A 17,609-nucleotide genomic window follows, 5' to 3' on the forward strand; every position below is an offset into this window, starting at 1 on the left:
TAAGGGCTACAATTGGTTTAATGTGTTCTTATACCTTTTAAATTTCCTGTGTTTTCTACAAATCATTGTTAAATCATTAAAATGGATATTTTAAAATAATCACTACAAAACTACTTAATAAAGGAGAAAATGCCTATGATATCAGGTTAAAGGAACAAAACAGGATATAAAATAGTAGCTAAATATTTACAGTAGCATCAACATATATAAAACACCTAGAAACAAACTTACAACAAAGCTGGGAGAAACTCCCAAATGATCCATAAAGGACTTAAACAAATGGAAGCACTGACTGTGGACAGGAAGACTCATCCCACAAAGACGTCAGTTCTCCTACGACAATACAGAAATGTAACACGATCCTAATAAAAAATTGAAACGACTCTTTTCCTGAACAAACTGATCCTAAAAGTCATATGGAAAAATAAGCTTGAATCCATACACTGAAATATTATTTGGTAATAAAAAGGAATGAAGTACTGATACATGCTACAACATGGATGAACTTTGAAAACACTATGCTAGGTGAAAGAATCCAGACACACAAGGCCACATATTATATTATTCCATTTATATGAAATGTCCAGAATAGGCAAATCCATAGAGACAGAAAGATGAGTGGTTCCTTAGGGCTGGGGGGGTTGGGGGTTTGGGGAATGACGAGTGACTGTTAAGGGCTGTAGGGTTTCTTTGGGATGATGAAAACGTTCTAAAATTGACAGATGACTGTTGCACAATTCTGTGAGTATACTGAAAAACACTGAAGTGTATACTTTAAAATGGGTAAATTGTATGGTATGTAAATTATCTCAATAAAGCTATTACCCAAAATAAAATAAATACATATAATAGCCAGGAAAACTCTGAAAAATAAGACCAATGACTTGGGGTGGGGTGGTGCCTGGCCCTATCATATATTGAAACAAATTATACAACTTCAATGATTAAAGCATTATGATACTAAATGTAAACAGACAGCTAGGTCAAAGTACTAGAACAGAAAAATATGGAAATAGACCCTAACACATGGGAATTAGTATATGATAAAGGTGGCATTTCAAACCAGTGGGGAAAAGACAGACTCTATTACATGGCATTTAGACATGTGTAAAAAAGTAGAGTTGGATCCATACCTCACATCTTATACCAGCGTAAAATCACTATAGATAAAATTTTAAATATGAAAAAACAAAACCATAAAACTACTAGAAGAAAACATGGAAGAATACCTTCATCTCTTTAGAGTAGGAAATCCCTTTCAAATTATGACTCCAAGGGCAGAAGTCATAAAAAGAAAGAATAATAAAGTTGACTATATAACTGTTATACAGTAAAATGAACAACCAACCACACAACCAAAAACACGGTAAGCCAAGTTAAAAGATAGATTGTTAATGGGCAAAATATTTTCAACTCATATCACAGACAAGGGGTTAATCTCCCTAATCATTTTAAGGAGTTCCTTGAGAAAGATCAATCCCAAAAGAAAAATGGGCAAAAGTTTTGAATAGAAAATCTATTTAAAAAAGAAGAAAAAAATGCCATCTAAATGTATGAAGATCTACTTAACCTCATTCATAAGAAAAATGCAAATCAGAACTACACTGAGATTTTTTTTTAACCTAGAAAACTGGCAAAAATCCAAACCTTGATAACAAACTCTGTTGGAAAGGCTGTGGGGGAGCAGGTTTTCTCACATGTTGCTAATTCTCCAGCGTATGCCCTGCTGTAACCCCTATGGGGGCAAATGGTAGCTTCTATCACAATTAATGCATGTACCTTTTCATCCAACAGTTCCACTTCTGGGATCGTACTGTATTTGAAAATGTACAAATTGATCTACATATTCACAGAAGCATTGTTTGTAAGAGCTAAAGATTAGAAATATCCTATGTGACCATGAACGGACACAGTTAAAACTACAGAACATCCATATGCCCATAAAAGGGAATCATTACACAGCTATAATAATGAGGGCAGTATCTTTGTATTGGTATGGAAGGATTGCCAAGACATACTATTAAGTTAAAAAAAAAAAAAAAAAGCAAGGTCTGTAACAGTGCATGTAATATGCCACCTTTTATGTTTAAAAAAAGGGTAAAATAAGAATCTCTGTTTTTATTTGTATGGGCATAAAGGAGCACTAGAAGGATCCATAAATACTAAGAACAGGGGAGGCAGGCTTTCTACTGAATAGTTTATGTTTTGGATTTTAACCATGTGAATGTAGTGCCTATTCATAAAATCAAACACTTAAATAAACAAAAACAAAGCAGAGATAAAGCTGTGGCAGCCACGACCACAGCTAGGTGAGATTTACATTTGCTCCTGGACACAGCCTGGGATGGAAGGGGAGAAGGGGCAGCATCATGAGTCAGAGGGAGGGTCTGTTCTTATCTCTTGGTTTGTTCAAGAAGTAAACACTCAAAACAACAAAGTCAACTGTCCCAGCAACGGCAGAGCAGCTTCGGGGCTCTGGTCAGACAGCAACGCACGTGCGATGAGCCCAGCCTGCCCCTGCTCGGCGCCTGCCCGCCCTCCTCTGGCCAGTGCAGCTGGCCCTCTGTGGGACTCCCCTGTGTGCCTCCAGGGCCAAGACTCGCTGAGAAGAGCAAAAGCAGAGGAAACTCACCGTTTTCTTCATCTTTTCCACAAAGCTGCTCTCTTTGACAGACTGGGTCCTGAAAAACAAAAGTGTCCAGTGGGTATGGACGTGAATGTCATGGGATGAGGTGCAGGGCGACATTCCAGCTGTGCTCCATGCCACTCCCCAGTGACCATGCCAGCAGCTGGGCTCGGGTCCAGCGTCGGGGCTGGAAGAGGCAGGACCAGGGCTCTGAGGCCTCCTGGGCCAGTCCAGCCTCCCCACCCCCCCTATGGTAAATCCAAAGTCTCTTGCGACACCAATGCCTTGCACAACCAAGACCCCCTGCCCCACATAGATGAGAACCTGCTTTCCTCAAACAAAGAAGAGTCCAGGTCCTCACTCCCCTCTTCCTCCCCATCCACAGCCAAGATCCACAGGGCCTCACCTCACCTCCACTCTCAGCCTCCTCCTCCAACCCTCGCTCACACAGCCAGGCCACTGCCCGCTCTACTCTACAACCTTCAATGGCTCCCATGGCCCACAGGATAGGGGAACAGAAGGGCGCTCAGAAACTGTCCCCAGCCTTGCCTGCCACTCCCCTCCACAACAAACCACACTCGATGTGCTATTCACCTCCCCACACGACAGCCCTCAGAACCCTGTCATGCCACTGCCTCCTGCCTTCCTCCCCTGGCAGACCCCTGCTCCCCCTGAGGCCCTGCTCAGGTATCAGCTCCCCTGGGATTCCTAAGATCCCCTTCCCTTCCCATGCGCTGGGGCCAAGTTTAACTGCTCCCTTCTCCGTGTTCCTTGTACTTTCTAGAGCCCTGAACTGGATCTGTCCCCTCCGGAAAGCAGCCTGTTCATCACGGCCTCAGCCTGGGCTGACCCAATCACCTGTCCACTCTCCACTTCCCAGCCGTTGGCCTCTCGCCCCTTCCCTCTCCATTTTCTGTCCTTTTTCTTCCCTCCTACCCTTGCCCCAGGCCTGCAGGGCCATGGGAACAAGCCCAGGACTCTCGAGTTGAACAAGGTTAAGAATCCCGGTCTAAGAAAGCAAGGTGAATACACCTTCTTCTGGGTGGCAAACTTTTAGGATGTTTGAAATATAGCCCTTGTGAATCAAATGATGAGTGTGACCCTACAGCACAGTTGCCTCCATGTAAAGCGACACCATTAAGGAAATGGCTAGCCACAGCGTGGGAGAAGATATGGGCAATAGAGGTGCATATGACAAAAGGACTTGCATTCGCAACGTAAGAAATCCCAATAAATCAGTCAGGAAAGACAAACAATCCAGCAGAAAAATCGCTGAAAGCCTTGAACAGGCACTTTCTTAAAGGTAAACAGTCAAAGAACATACGGAAGGGTTATTAGTCACCAGAGAAATGGAGACTAGAACCACAATAAGGTACATAATATACCCATCAGAACGCTTGAAAGGACTGACGCCACGCATAGGTGACGGTGTGGAGCAGATGGTGCCCTGTGCACGTCGGTGGGAGTGTAAATGGTATGACTCGGTGGACCACTGTTTGGCAGCAGCTTAAACAGAACTTGAGTTCACCCTGTAACCCAGCAATTCTCTCCCTGGTGTACACATAAGAGAATGCGTTTGTACCTGAGCACCAAAAGACACGCAAGAGTGTTCACAGGAGCGTTAGACAAGCTGCTGCAGGAAACAACGCTCACGTGAATCAGCAGAAGAATAAGCAAACTGTGGCCCACTCGCATAGCAGGAGACCCTCTCCGCTGCAGCGGTACAAAGAGCGAACTGTTACTGTACATGTTATGATGACTGAGCCCCACAAACACGACGCTGACTGAGAGAAGCCAGACAGAAAAAGAATACATAGCACATGATTTCATTATAGAAAGTCCCAAAACATGCAAACCCATCTGTGGGGACAGAAGCCAGGGTGGTAGCTACCCTTGGAGGTGAAGGGACAGAGGGCTGCCGGGGGCTGTAACCATCTTCTTATTGATCGAGGAGGTAAGAGTTATCAATCTGTATGCTTGTGACATACAGATGCACCTTTCTGTAGATACTGAATTTTAATTAAAAAGTTCATACTTCACACACACACACACACACACACACACACACACACGCATACACCAATTTGGTTCCACACCCTCTTTCTCCCGCTATCAAGGCTCTCAGGCAGGCACGAGAGACCACAGAGTGAGCAGGTGAGCTCTGGAGCCCAGCAGACCTGGGCACAGGTCCTGCCAATTCACAGCTGGGGGGACTCACTCCACTGCTCCTCCACTAGCACTGGGAATAACAAACCCTACTTCAGAGGTTTCTGCAAGGATCAGGTGAAGTAAAAAGGGTATAAAGGACCCAGCATGGTGTGTGGCACAGGGTAGGCTCTACCTCACTGTTGACTGTCACTATCACACTGGGAAGGGAGCTATGGCTGCAAGCTTACCTGGCCACCTCACTTGCCAGACTACAGCCCAGACACCGGACAAAGGGTTTCTGGGTGGCTGCAGGGATGCCACCAAGTCCTCACCCAAAGCACGCAGTGCAGAGGAGTGACAGCAGGTGTGTGCAGGTGCATACTGCATACTCCAAAAGCTTTTCAGAAGTGAGCTGATGGCTGGCCTCCTTTGATCTCTTTTGCAAATCCTCTTTACAGAGTGGCCAGGACTATCCCAATTTCCTATTCAGATAAGTCCAACCAAGGAGCAGCGCTTTCCGTGAAACACAGGTGGGCCGTGGATGGGATCAGAGCAGGGCACAAGGAACTCGATGAGGTATGAAGGGGGCCCAAAGTGGGCTGTGTCTGGGGAAGGCTGGGATTAGAAGTGGGACCCGGCTGGCCTCGGGGAGGGCGACCGTCCACCCTCTCCCCCAACAGGGCTCCAGAGGCTCTCTGGAGCTCATGATCTCCCTCCACCTTCAGCCTGCTAGCACCAGGCCCATGTGCCACCCTGGGGCCCACCACAGTCAGGAAGGCTCGCTAGGCCCCTGGGATCTGGGGTGTGGGGTCAATTGCATGGGATCATGGAAGTCACACTGGCAGAGCCAGGGCAAGAGCTGGACTGGAGGGCCTCAGGCCTGGCCCCTTTCTCTCCCCACTCTGGAGAGGTCTTGTGTCTGGACACCTTGGCCCCAATGTCTAAGTTCTGTCCACGCCCAGTCACGACAAGCACATCTTCAATACTCCTCTGGTTTATGTTCCCATAAACTAGAATATAAACTAGAACACTCCGTATCTATCCCTGTACCAATATGGCTCACTCTCCAAGATACACCTTTCAAAGGAAAAGCACCGGGGGTACAGCCATGTGCGCTCTGCCACTGCGTGACTTTAATATTTTGAGTCATGAGAATACATTACCTCCTAAACATAAATCACATGTTGAGAGGGTCTGACATCAGCTGAAAAGCCAAGTCCTGTTTTTCTCAAAGGAGAGATATGTCCACAGGCATGACATCTCCAACAAGGTGGATCTGAAGACTTGCTGAAGGGACAAGAGGCAAACGCCACTGCCCCATTAGCACTGTGCTCTCCCTCCACCTACAGCCAATGCGGGCCAGCCGGGAGGTGCCAGGCTGAGGGCAGAGACTAGGACAGGGGCAACTTCTGCCTTCAAAGGGCTGCAGGGAATCACAGCGGGACAGGCAAGCCACACCTCAGGAACACGGCTGGCTTCCCATCCCACTCTGCCACCAAACGGCCACAGGATGCCAAGTTCTGCCCTCCCGAGGCCTCGCGCTCCTCTCATCCACAGCAACTGCTCCCCGTGCCCTGTACGACACCTGGAATTTGGCTAATGCCCAAGGGGCAAAAGGGTGTTCTCTGGGGGAAGGCAGCAGTCTGGGTCAATCTGTGATCTCGAAGACACCCTGCAACACTGGTGGCAGTGCTGAGAACACACAGTTGGACTGGACGGCTCGTGCCATGGGGCTTCAGAGGAAGCAGGCACTTGCAGCTAAAGAACCAGGACAGGCCTTTTAGAAGAGTCAGGCTCTATTCCCAGACACAGAAATGGCTCCCAAGAGAGAAAGCACGGAAACCAGGCTGCCAAGGGACCTGGCTGAGGACCACACAGCTGGTGGTGAGCGCAACTCTGGTTCTGGCAGCCCAAGGATGAGGGCCTCGGGGTGACCTCCTGGCTCAGTTAAACAAAGTGGAATTCCAGGCTGGCTGGCTCTGGGAGCCGAGAAGGGAGCCCTCGGGCAGGTCTGGCTGGGAACATCAGGGGGTGGACAAGGCATCTGAGGCCTCCCTGTCCCCAGAGCAAGAGTCCTCCAAGAAGTGTGAACATGGCTGAGGCCCAGCACCGATCCCTTCGTTAGCTTTGGCCCGGGCGGACAGGAAGAACCTCCACCCTCTCCCCACGGCTCCAGGACTGACTTTCCAAGATCCAGCTTGGGCTGGGATCCACAGGGTGAGGAAAGAGCTATTCCTTTATGTTTCTGCTGGTTAAAGCCATCCTGCCTGGAAGAAGCTAGGAAACTCCCTCCCCACCCCAAAGCCCTGCTGCGGGCTCAGAGAAGCAGAGCTCGTCTGCTCAGCTGAGTGCACACACGTCTCAGACTGCTCAGGACTGGTTCTTCCCCACCCGAGAGCTTCAGACCTGCATGGGCACACAGAACCTAACCCTTCACAGGTGAAGGAGCAGGTGAATGGGGACTTCCAAGTTTCCAGTCCAAATCCCTCTCTTCAGAAGCAGGGAAATGCAGCCTGCAAATCCAGGACCAAAGGGGCCACCATGCCCAGCCAAGCCCCCTGCTGGAGGCTCTGGGGAAATGACCCTGGGGAGCGCTCGACTCTGCTGCATGCCGCCAGTGTGTCCCTGCCCAAGGGGCATCAACACAGTCTGCTGCAGGGACACTGTCTAGAACTGACCTTCTCAGGGTGGGCTCGTCCTGTGGAGATGAATATGTGCACCCCATGGCGTCTCACTTCCAGCTCCAGGACTTAAGGAAAAAGGAAGGTGACAGCTTTTTCCTGGAAACCGGCTGGGAGCCAGCAGACAGGAAGTTCCACTCTGTCCATTCTCTACTCAGTGCTGGGGGGCAGGGAGCCTGGGCCTGGGACTCTGAAAGTGCTCCTGGGCACCCCAAAGCCCTCTGGGAAACTCCCTGAGCCCCTGCCTGCATCCGTCCCCACGAGCCTGAGAACTCTGCAACATCTGGCAGCTCCAGCAGGGAGGAATCGGCCTCCCATGACACCCTGCGGCTGGGCACACACCCCTCCTTCTGTATGGACCGAGGGAAGGAGAGAACCTTTCCAACCCCGACTCGGGTCTCCTTGGTAACTGTTTATATCAGAGCCCTTCTCCCCACACCCTCTCCCTGTCTCATTAAAAAAAAGGAAGTCACATCGGCTGAATAAAGCCCTTCTAGACTCTAGAAGGCAGTTGTGCAGGTTGCTATGGCAGGGCTGCTTCTCCATAAAGGAAGCCGCACTGATTCTGCTGCCAGGGCGCCTTGGGACTATATTAAATTAGCTCTGGTTCCCGTCTTCCCCCACACAAAAGAACCGCAGGCAAACAGAGCCTAAGACCGTGGGTCCGTGCCACCTGGGAGCATCCTGTGTGCCGTGGAACAAACATACCTTCCCCTTCTGCCATGTGCAGTCAGCAAGGATACTCCGTGCACTGCAGAGACATCCTGTCTAGAGGAGCATTTCAGAGGTGCCCAGGCATAGACAGCCCATCGGAAAGCCCAAGGCTCCACTTCGCAGAGGAGCAGCTGGTCCAGGCTGGGAGCCCAGACATTGTGTGGCTCCACAATGGAGCTTGATAGGTTCCAATTAGGCCTCTCGGCTCCTAAATTGGGAGCAGGAGTCTCCCTTTTTCTGGCTTCAGAACTCAGCTGCAGTCCACCATGGGGGGAAGGTGAAGGGGAGGGGAGGGAAAGGCCTGAGTCACTCGGACAGAGATGAACCAAGATGCCCGATGTAATTCACTTTGTTCCAGCTGAGAAGCACTTCTGAAAATGGCAGCTCAAATTTAATTTTCTGCACAGCAGAACTGATTTCTTCTGGGACTTTCATCTGCCTTGGAGACACATGGGGCTGCTTTGAACAGCTCCCTTCCAGAGCCTGGTGTCTGGCAGCCAAGTTCTCCAGGCCCAGGGTAACAGGCACCAAGGTGACAGAGAGAGGATGAGCAGCGGCACAGATCCACAAAGGCAGAGCTCGGGCAGATCAGTCATAGCATGATAGAGGGATGGCTTTGGAGGCCTCCACTGCAGAGAGATGGCTCTGCTAAGCAGCCCCAGATTTCTCTACCTTTGAGCCTTGTGGCATGGGGCTAATGCTTTGAAAGATCCACCTTTGGTGAAAACAGAAAGTGATTTGCTGGAGCTTAAATAAAAACTAGCAGCTGTCTACACTGGCAGGCCCCTTGGGTCCCTAATGACCTGTAGTGAGGGTTGCTGCCCCCTGGGTAGCTGCGCCGTCAGGAGGAAGGTTAAAGCAAGCATGAGAGACTACAGGTCAAAGGCAGAAGAGGGAATGGGAACGACCACTTACTGAGCACCTCCTGTATGCCAGCTACTATTCAGGAACTTTGTATTTTATTTCATTTAACCTCACCACCCCGTGAAGTAGGTAAGGGTTTCTATCCACACTTGACAGCTAAGGAAGTGATGTTCAGGCTGACACAGTAATTCAGTTCCAGGCCTGTGAGAGACCAAAGCCATGGCAGTCCAGTGCCCGGGGCTCCTGTCTGCTCCCCCACCCCAGTCCCACCCCACATAGGCCAAGGTGCAGTTCTCAAGGTCCCCAGTGTGCTCAGCCATACTTAGAACATACCCTGCAGCCTTCCCAGGGCTCCCAGGGCTTTGACATTCAGGGTGCTGTGAGCTTGAGTGCACTGCTGGTTCCCTTGTGCCCCCCATATGCCCTCCCACATGTCTTCACTAACGTGCAGAGAAGGACTCTGTGAGCAAGTCTGCGCAGCCCAGTGGCCTGCCCTGCCAGCACAGCATGCAGGCTCGACAGGGTTGTCTCTGAGACCATTAGTGCACTGGGCAGTGACAGGCCAGTCAGGTGCCAAGCAGAGCCACTGATGCTTTTCAGGAGAGAGAAGAGAGTCTGAGGTTGAAGCCTGTAAGTGACAGAGGGCCCTCTGGCACTAAGATGACTTGGTCTTGTCACAGACTAAGTGGCCTGGCCACCGTGTGCAATCAGGGGGAAGGGAAGGAGGGGCAGGGTAACCATGACAAAAGCTGGGGGCTGGCAGGAGGAAGAGCCATAGTGTAGGATGTGAGCACCTGGGGGAACCTGCTCTCACCCCCTCACTACCAACCCCGGGCAAGTCACTGAGCCACTCCCCAGACCAGCTCGGCCATTTGTAAAATAGGGATAAGGTGCGCCGTGAGGGTCCGAGAGCTATGCTTTAAAAAGTGCTGCCACACAGCCCCTTCTCTGGCCCTTTGACACCTTCTGCTGTCTTGCCCTGCTCTCCATCCTCTGCTACGGGGGACCTTGTCCATTCCTACAGGGTCAAGGCCAATGGCCTCCTGGCCGACTTTCCTGCTTCCAGATGGGGCCCTAGTACAAAGTCCTTCCCTGGCTCCCCATGAGTGTCAGATATGCCTATCTAAACATCACACTGTACACTTTAAACTTATACAATTTTATTTGTCAATCATATCTCAATAAATCTGGGAAAAGAAATCCATGCCCCAAGGAAGGCCCCTGAGACCCTCCAAGATCCATCCCCTGGCCTCCTCTCTTCTGTCTCAGTTCCCTGCATGACCCCTGACTTCCTTGATGACCCCGACTCCTTCCATGACTCCTGACTCCCTTGGTGACCTATACATAGGCTCTACCAAGACCGGCCTTTCCCAGAGCAGGCCCTGCTTGTCCTCGCCACTGAGCTTCTGCACACGCAGCCCTCTCCCAGCTTCCTGCTCTGTCTCCCAGCCACATTCAGGGGGCGACTCCTCCCTGACACAAACCCAGTGGGGGTGCCGCTTGTCTGTGCCCCCACCACCCCTGGGCTGTTAGAGCACTGGTCACACTGTACCACCCTCATCTCCCCCGACTATACATGACCCAAGGACACTCTTCTTTATCCTCTGTGCCCCTCATGCCTGGCACATGGAGACACACAGTGAGGTCCAGAGGGCAGTCTCTGAGTGCTGGGCACTGACGTCCCCAGACAGCCATGTCTGGAGTTTCAGGCACTAGCCAGAAGGGCAAAAACCACCCTGATCTCATCAGGGCCCAGGAAAGGAAGGAAAGGCGGATGAAGTCCCCTCAGTAGTCATGTGGCAGCAGAAAACCTAGACCTGTACTTGCAGTGGTGGCACAAACACCCTGGGCCCATTTTCTGGCTACTTCCACAGACACTGGGAGGCTTCAGGCATCGCACACTGCCCACCCTCCATGCCCAGAGGCCTCTCCTGTGTTGATTAAAATTATCAGAGACGCGAAGGAAGACACAGTAGACAAGATGCAGGTGAAGAGTGGGGGGCTACTGCTCTCTCAGGCAAATAGCACCGACCCAACCGCTGTTACAGCTTTTATTACATTTAGCAAGCTAGTGCATGCAAGATAAGCATTAATGCATAAATTCTGTTATACTTTTCTCAAGAGCAGAAGGCCGTTACCTCCCTTCTCAAGCACTTGGTTATCTATATTGTGTCTCCTGGGAACATCCCAAGAAAGTGTTCTCACGACTTCAAGCGTTGTCAAGGATTGTTTGCAATCCTTGACATTTCTTGGTTAACTCGTTTACAAGTTCGCCAAGTGAACACGTCCTTGGGTGCTGACCACAGAAGTCCATTAACCATTTCCTTCACTCCTAATTGTTTCTATTTTCTCTGTACTTGTGCTTCTGAGTTCATATATGGTGGTGCCAAGGACCCCTCCACAGAAACAGTGATCCTCAAATGGCTGTGGCAAGGCCTCTAGCTCACTTTCCATCTGCCGGCAGAAGCAGATAAAACAGACATAAATCATGCTGGCAGTCTTGCCTGCTGGCTTTCCTGAGCTTTCTGTCAAGAGCAAGCCCCCAGATAAAGGTCACTTAGGCAAATAAGATTTTTTGTGGCTTTTCAAAAGCAACACCCGTCGGACACAATCAGCAAATTCCAGACTGTGGGAAAGTCTCGGGAACAAATGACGTGGCTTCTTCCATGCCAGTGCTGCCAGGAAGAAACGGGACGGAAGGGAAGCCCAGGAAGGAACTTAACATGATGCTAAGGGAAAGCAGCTGGGCACACAGTCACGAGTTGCTTAAGGACAGGGATTTGTTCTGAGAAATGCGTCGCTAGGCGATTCTGTCGTCTAGTGTGCTAACACACACCTAGGCGGTGTGGCCGACGACACACCATGGCTCTGTGGTATAGCCTATGGCTCTGATCATCGTTGTATATGCAGTCTGATGTTGGCCAAAATGTCATTATGCAGCACATGACTGTAATTCCATGTACATGACATTATGGAAAAGGCTAAAACTACAGGGACAAAAACAAGATCAATGGTTGCCAGAGGCTGAGGGTTGGAGGGAGGAGACCGATTGTAAAGGGACCACGGGAGAACTTTTCGGGGAAATGGAATGTTCTACGTCTTGATGGTGATACTGATTATATAACTGCATACATCTGTTGAGATTCATCAAACTGTACACTTAAAAGGGGGAATTTTACTGTATGTAAATTATACCCTAATATACCTGATCCCCCAAAAGAGAGAAAGAGAAACATAAGATTTATTAATCAATTGCAATGTATGAGTCTTGCTTAGATCCTGAATTTTCTACAAAAACTATTTAAAAAATAAAACAAAATACTGACTGGCCGATCAGAGCAGTGAACAAATGCCGGCCCTCTGGAGGAGCTGAAGAGTGACCGCTGACTTTCAGGAATGTAAGGACAACCCTGCATTACGTTTAAAAAGGGGAGTCCTTGAATCTTAGAGAACTGATTTCTGGGGACTGCTTCAAAATACTCCAGGAGCGGCAGGGCATTGAGGGTGGTGTGGAAAGAAACAAGATTGGGCAGGAGTGGGTACCTGTGAAAAAGAGGCGGTGGGTGTACGTGGGTTCACTCTCCCAAGCTCTATACTTGGTGTTTGAAAGGCTCCATAATAAAAAAGTTTTCTTTTTCTTTAAAGAACCTGCAGGCGCCAGGAGGGAAGGAAGGGTCCAGGGGCCACTTCCCAGGCCAGGGGGACAGACATGAGTCCAGCAGCCTGAGCTGGCTGGGGGACGGGGGGAGCGGAGGGTCCAGGCCCCAGCCAGAAGGTGGGCTGTGCTCAGCTCCCGCACTGCTGGCGCCCATCACCGTGGCTCAGCGCAGCCAATCCTCCGACTGTTTTCAAAAGAAGCTATAAGTCTGGGGTTTTATGTGAAATTGCCAGGCTTAATGTTCTAATTAAAGTATATTAAAATAATACTGTGTAAGCCAAACCCAGGCAGTGGGGCACAGTTTGCCCTAGAGGCAGCCACACATACAGACTTAGCATTTATTAACTCAACAGCCATTCTCTGAGTGTCTTCACTCTGACAGGCAGCCCTGTGCGGAGCTCGGGGCCCAGACAGGGACAGGATGTTGCCTCCGCACCACCGTGAAGGCAGAAATACAAACTCCCGTTCACCAAGACCAGCTCCCCACACAGTGCTGCACTACCTGCGTGAGCAAAGGCCCAGGGGAGGCCCCGGGGGCCTCGGGCTCTGGTGGAACCAGTGTTCCCCTTAGGGCACGGGCTGCCTAGCTTGGAATGCTCGTCCCATGAATGTTGCTGGTTAGTGGGAGTGGCTATGAAAGACTCACTTATTATTAATATTACCACTATTATTATTAAAGAGAATCGGCTGCTTATAACTGCTCCTCCTTAACAAGTCTTTAATTGCTGTTACAAACAGTTCAAAAGACTGCCCTGGGGGGATAATCGTGCTCTTGGAATACAAAGTTCAGTACTTCTAGGATGTCAACTCTCCCCAAATTAATTTATGAAATCAATCCAATTCCAACAAAAATCCTAGCACGTTCCTTTTTTTATTTGTTTGGTTTTGATGGACATGACAATCTGATTCTAAAATTTATATGAAAATGTCAAGGGCCAAAAGAAGCCAAGAGAATCTTAAAAGAAAAGAACAAAACTTAGACTACTAGATACCAAGACAGGAGTTACTACAGAATCACAGAAAATGAGAACAGTGTGGTATTGGTGAAGGACAGAAAACAGATCAAGAGAACACAACAGCGAGTCTAGAAATCGACCCTGAACAGACGCCATCTGATCTGTAATGACAGTGACACTGAAGTACAGTGGGAAAAGAAAGACCGTTTCCAGTAAGTGGTGCCAGGGCAAGTGGACATCCAAAAGGGAAAAAGTGAATCTTGAATCACCTCGTACAATATGCCAAAACTAATTTCCGCTGGATTGCACATCTAAGTATAACAGCAGAATCATGAAGCCTCTAGAAGAAACATCTTCATGATGAACAACATCTTCATGACCTACGATAAATACAGATTTCTTAAACCAGACACAGAAAAATTAACCGTAAAGCTTCATGACAACCAAAAGGTTGACAAACAGGACTAAGTTTAAATTAAGAACTTCTGATCATCAAAAGACGCAGTTAAGAGTAAAAGGGAAAGCTGCAGAAGGGAGAAGATATTCGTGCATATACAAAGGACTCGTGTCTAGAATACGAAGAACTCTAACAAAGCAATGAGAAGGCCAAGAACCCAATAGGCAAAAGTCTGGAACAGGACCCTCACAAATAAGATGTCTGAATGGCCGATAAACACATGAGGTGAGCAACTTCACAGGTCATCAGAGCAATGCAGATTAAACCAATATCCCACCACATGCCCACTAGAATGGCTAAAAAAAATTGGCAACAATAAGTGTCGGTAAGGAAGCAACTGAAACTCCCCGTGCTGCTGGTGGTCTGTGAGGTGGCATGACCATGCTGGAAAACTCTGGCGGTATCTTGCAGAGCTGATACAAACCATCCCTAGGACCCACCAATTCCACTTCAAATACACACCTAACAGAAATATGCACATATGGGAACCTACACACACACACACACACACACTAGAATGTTCACAGCGGGACTATGTTTCACAGTCCTGGACTGGACACAACCTGAATGCAAGATGGTTTATTCACACAGGGAGTGCTCTGCAGCATGGGGAGTGACAGTGCTACAGGTACACACACACAGGCCAGCCTTCTAAACAGTGTTGAGAAAGAAGCTGAGGAATGCCTGTTCCATGATCCAGACTAAACTCATCTGTTATGGGAGGTCAGAGCGGTGATCCCATAGAGGAGGGAGGCAGGAGGGGCACAGGGCTTCTGAGGTGTGTAAGCAGGGGCTTCTTGCCCTGGGTGCTCGTTACACAAGCACGTTGACTTTGTGACACTCAGGCCCTGTACTTGGTTTGTGTGTTATATGAACATATGTTATATACTTCAGTAAAAGTTCACAAACGAAAACCAATGAGCCCTACCAGGAAACAACCTTCCCTCCGAGGCCCTCCCTGGGTTCTCTCCCCCTCACCTCTCCATGTCGGCCTGAGGACCAGAGACCACAGAGGGGAGCGGTAGATGGCCCTGCTAACTACTTACTGCTCTCTCTCAGTCTTAAATTTTTTTTTAAATTTGATGTCACCGTTTTGCTTCTAACAGCCTTGATCTCTCTTCTCTACTTGAGTCCCATGCCTCCCTGCTTTCAAAGGTGTCCAGATCTCTCAGATGTGGGTTTAGCTCAGCTCCTTTTCCTGTCTACCTATTCCCTACTCCATGCCTCAGAGGAACCTTCAAACTACATCTTCAACACTCCTTCCCAAACCTGCCCCTGTGCCCTGGCTCAACTTCCCCTTCTGCCTTCTCCAGGTGTTCCCCACAACTGTCCCTCTTGCCTCTCCACACCCAACTGGGCCCCTGGGTCCCATCACTGAACACCTTCCCACCCCAGGATCCTCCTCTCAGGCCTCATCACCTGCCCCTGGACCACTGCCTGGAATGACCCATCAACCTGTCTCCCTGCCCTGCAACCTCCTGCCATCCACCATGCAGCTTGCATGGGGGCCATTCTGAAATCAGGGTCTGGTCATTTCACTGTTCCACAGAATGCTGTCCACACCCCTCAGGATGTACCCCCAGCCCTCTCGAGTCACGCTCCCACCTGCCTTTCCAACTGCACTTTCTGGCTCCCTGGCCCCCATCCCATCCCAAACACACACCCCACCTAACTGAGCCCTGCCGCCCCAGCACGTCACAGTCCCCCTCTGACCTGAGCCTGAAGAGCACCGTCTCAGGCTGTCAAAATCCTACCCCGGCTTCAAGACTTAACTCAAATGCCACCTCCTCTCTAAAGCTTCCCCTGTCCCAAGTCAGAACCTATCACTTCCCCCTGGGTCTCCCCGATCTGACTCATTTCACACAATCATATCCCAGCACAGCACACTCCAGATAAATCTGTGAAGTGACTGCCCTTCCCACAAGATTGGAAGGCAGGGATCCACTTTACTGAACTTTTTGTCAGAAAGGTATGCCATAAAGGACAAAGTGCTTGCTGGTCATTTGTCTGCTCAATGAACCCCAGGATTGTAATGAGGATTTTCAAAGCCATCCCCCATCCCCATGCCATCCCTTTCACCAGCGAGGCTGGGGAGTCTCCATGTGTGTTTCATCTGCCTGCAGGTCAATATTCCAGCTCCACAGTGTGGTTCATGAGCTGGAACTCTGCCCAGGAGGAGTGTTACGGGCAAAGTCTACTCTGACTATGTCTATTAAACCCTCTCTCACCCCCATTCCCTCCCGTGCCCTTGAGGGCAAACACTGTCCCAAGTGCTATCCTGGAGTGATGCTGATCTGGGCCCGGAGAGCCAGCTCTGCAGACACCAGGCTCCTGCCTCCAGAAGGTTCACAGGTGGCTCTTCACTGTCCAGCTACATCTGGACAGTGGCAGCAGAGACAGCACCTGGCCCCTGAGGTTCTGATGCCAAACCTAGACTGGTGGTGAGGGACACAGAGGCTAACACAGCTGGGGAGAGTCACCTAGCATTCAGGCTACTCTTGGATTCCCCAAACCTAACAGTCCAGGGCCAGAGCCGGGGGAGACGGCAAATTTGTTTCCTGTACCTCTCTGCTACTCAAAGTGCTTGCTGGTCAGACTATAGTTGGCCCACTGGTCTGGTTTGTAAAAATATCCATGCCCAATGTTTCATGCTCATTAGCACACGGCCTCCCAGGTGGCTAACGCCTTAAAAGACTTTAAAATACCAATTCTAGAAGCCATCAGAAATCATGGTGAGAACTGCTGATACAGCCCTGGGCCATGTACACTCCCCACACTAAGCCCTGTCACTCCCTCCAGCTCTGCGCTGTGGCAAAAATCATCCACGCTCACTGAAAAAACAAGTCACTAGGGACAGCGATATGGAATTAGCAGGATCAGGCTTGAGGCTCAGCTGTATCAGCTAAGTGACCTCTCTGAGCCTTAGTTTCCTCATCTTTGAAACAGGCACATTAAGGATATGTTAAGACACTGAAAGCAGTACAGCTAAGTAGAGAAAACATGGGCTGTGGAGTCTGCAGTCCTGAGCTTAAAAGCCAGCTCTGCTGCTGGTAAGTTAGGTGGCCTTGGGCAAACTCCTCAATCACTGGTGCCTCAGTTTCCTCAGCTGCAAAATGGGGTCTCTTCCTTAAGAGCTCTTGTAAGATTGGAGATGATATTAAAAATACGGATAAAAATAATAATACATAACATCTGAGGGCTAACCACGCATCAGGAACTGGGCAAAGGGCTCCACAGTGGATTACCTCAATCTCCATAACCTCATGAGTAAGTACAACTATTATTCTCAATTTACAGCTGGGGACACAGACTTAGAAAGATTAAGTAATGTGTCCAAGGTCACGTGGCTAACATGTGGTAGAGTCAGGATTCAAACGTCAGTTACCCAACTTTGGGGCCTAGAACTGAACCATTGTACTTAAATGTTTCCCCATACAGTGCACGCATTTCCCCGGCCACAGCAGGTAGTCAAGATGATATTTGGAGGGATGAGAAGGGAGTTTGT

General features: G+C 49.4%; 1 protein-coding gene across 2 annotated transcripts in view; it reads right to left on the minus strand.

The window, feature by feature from the left end:
• The window catches only part of LOC134371974 (NADPH--cytochrome P450 reductase), a 61,032-nt gene that overhangs the window by 9,262 nt on the left and 34,161 nt on the right, over positions 1–17,609 (minus strand). For both annotated transcript variants that reach the window (XM_063088959.1, XM_063088958.1), the window contains exon 3: positions 2,633–2,681. In XM_063088959.1, the coding sequence (XP_062945029.1) occupies positions 2,633–2,681 (49 nt within the window). The remainder of the gene's footprint in view (positions 1–2,632; positions 2,682–17,609) is intronic.

The sequence above is a fragment of the Cynocephalus volans genome, chromosome 3, assembly GCF_027409185.1.
Source record: "Cynocephalus volans isolate mCynVol1 chromosome 3, mCynVol1.pri, whole genome shotgun sequence".
NCBI classification, from domain to species: domain Eukaryota; kingdom Metazoa; phylum Chordata; class Mammalia; order Dermoptera; family Cynocephalidae; genus Cynocephalus; species Cynocephalus volans.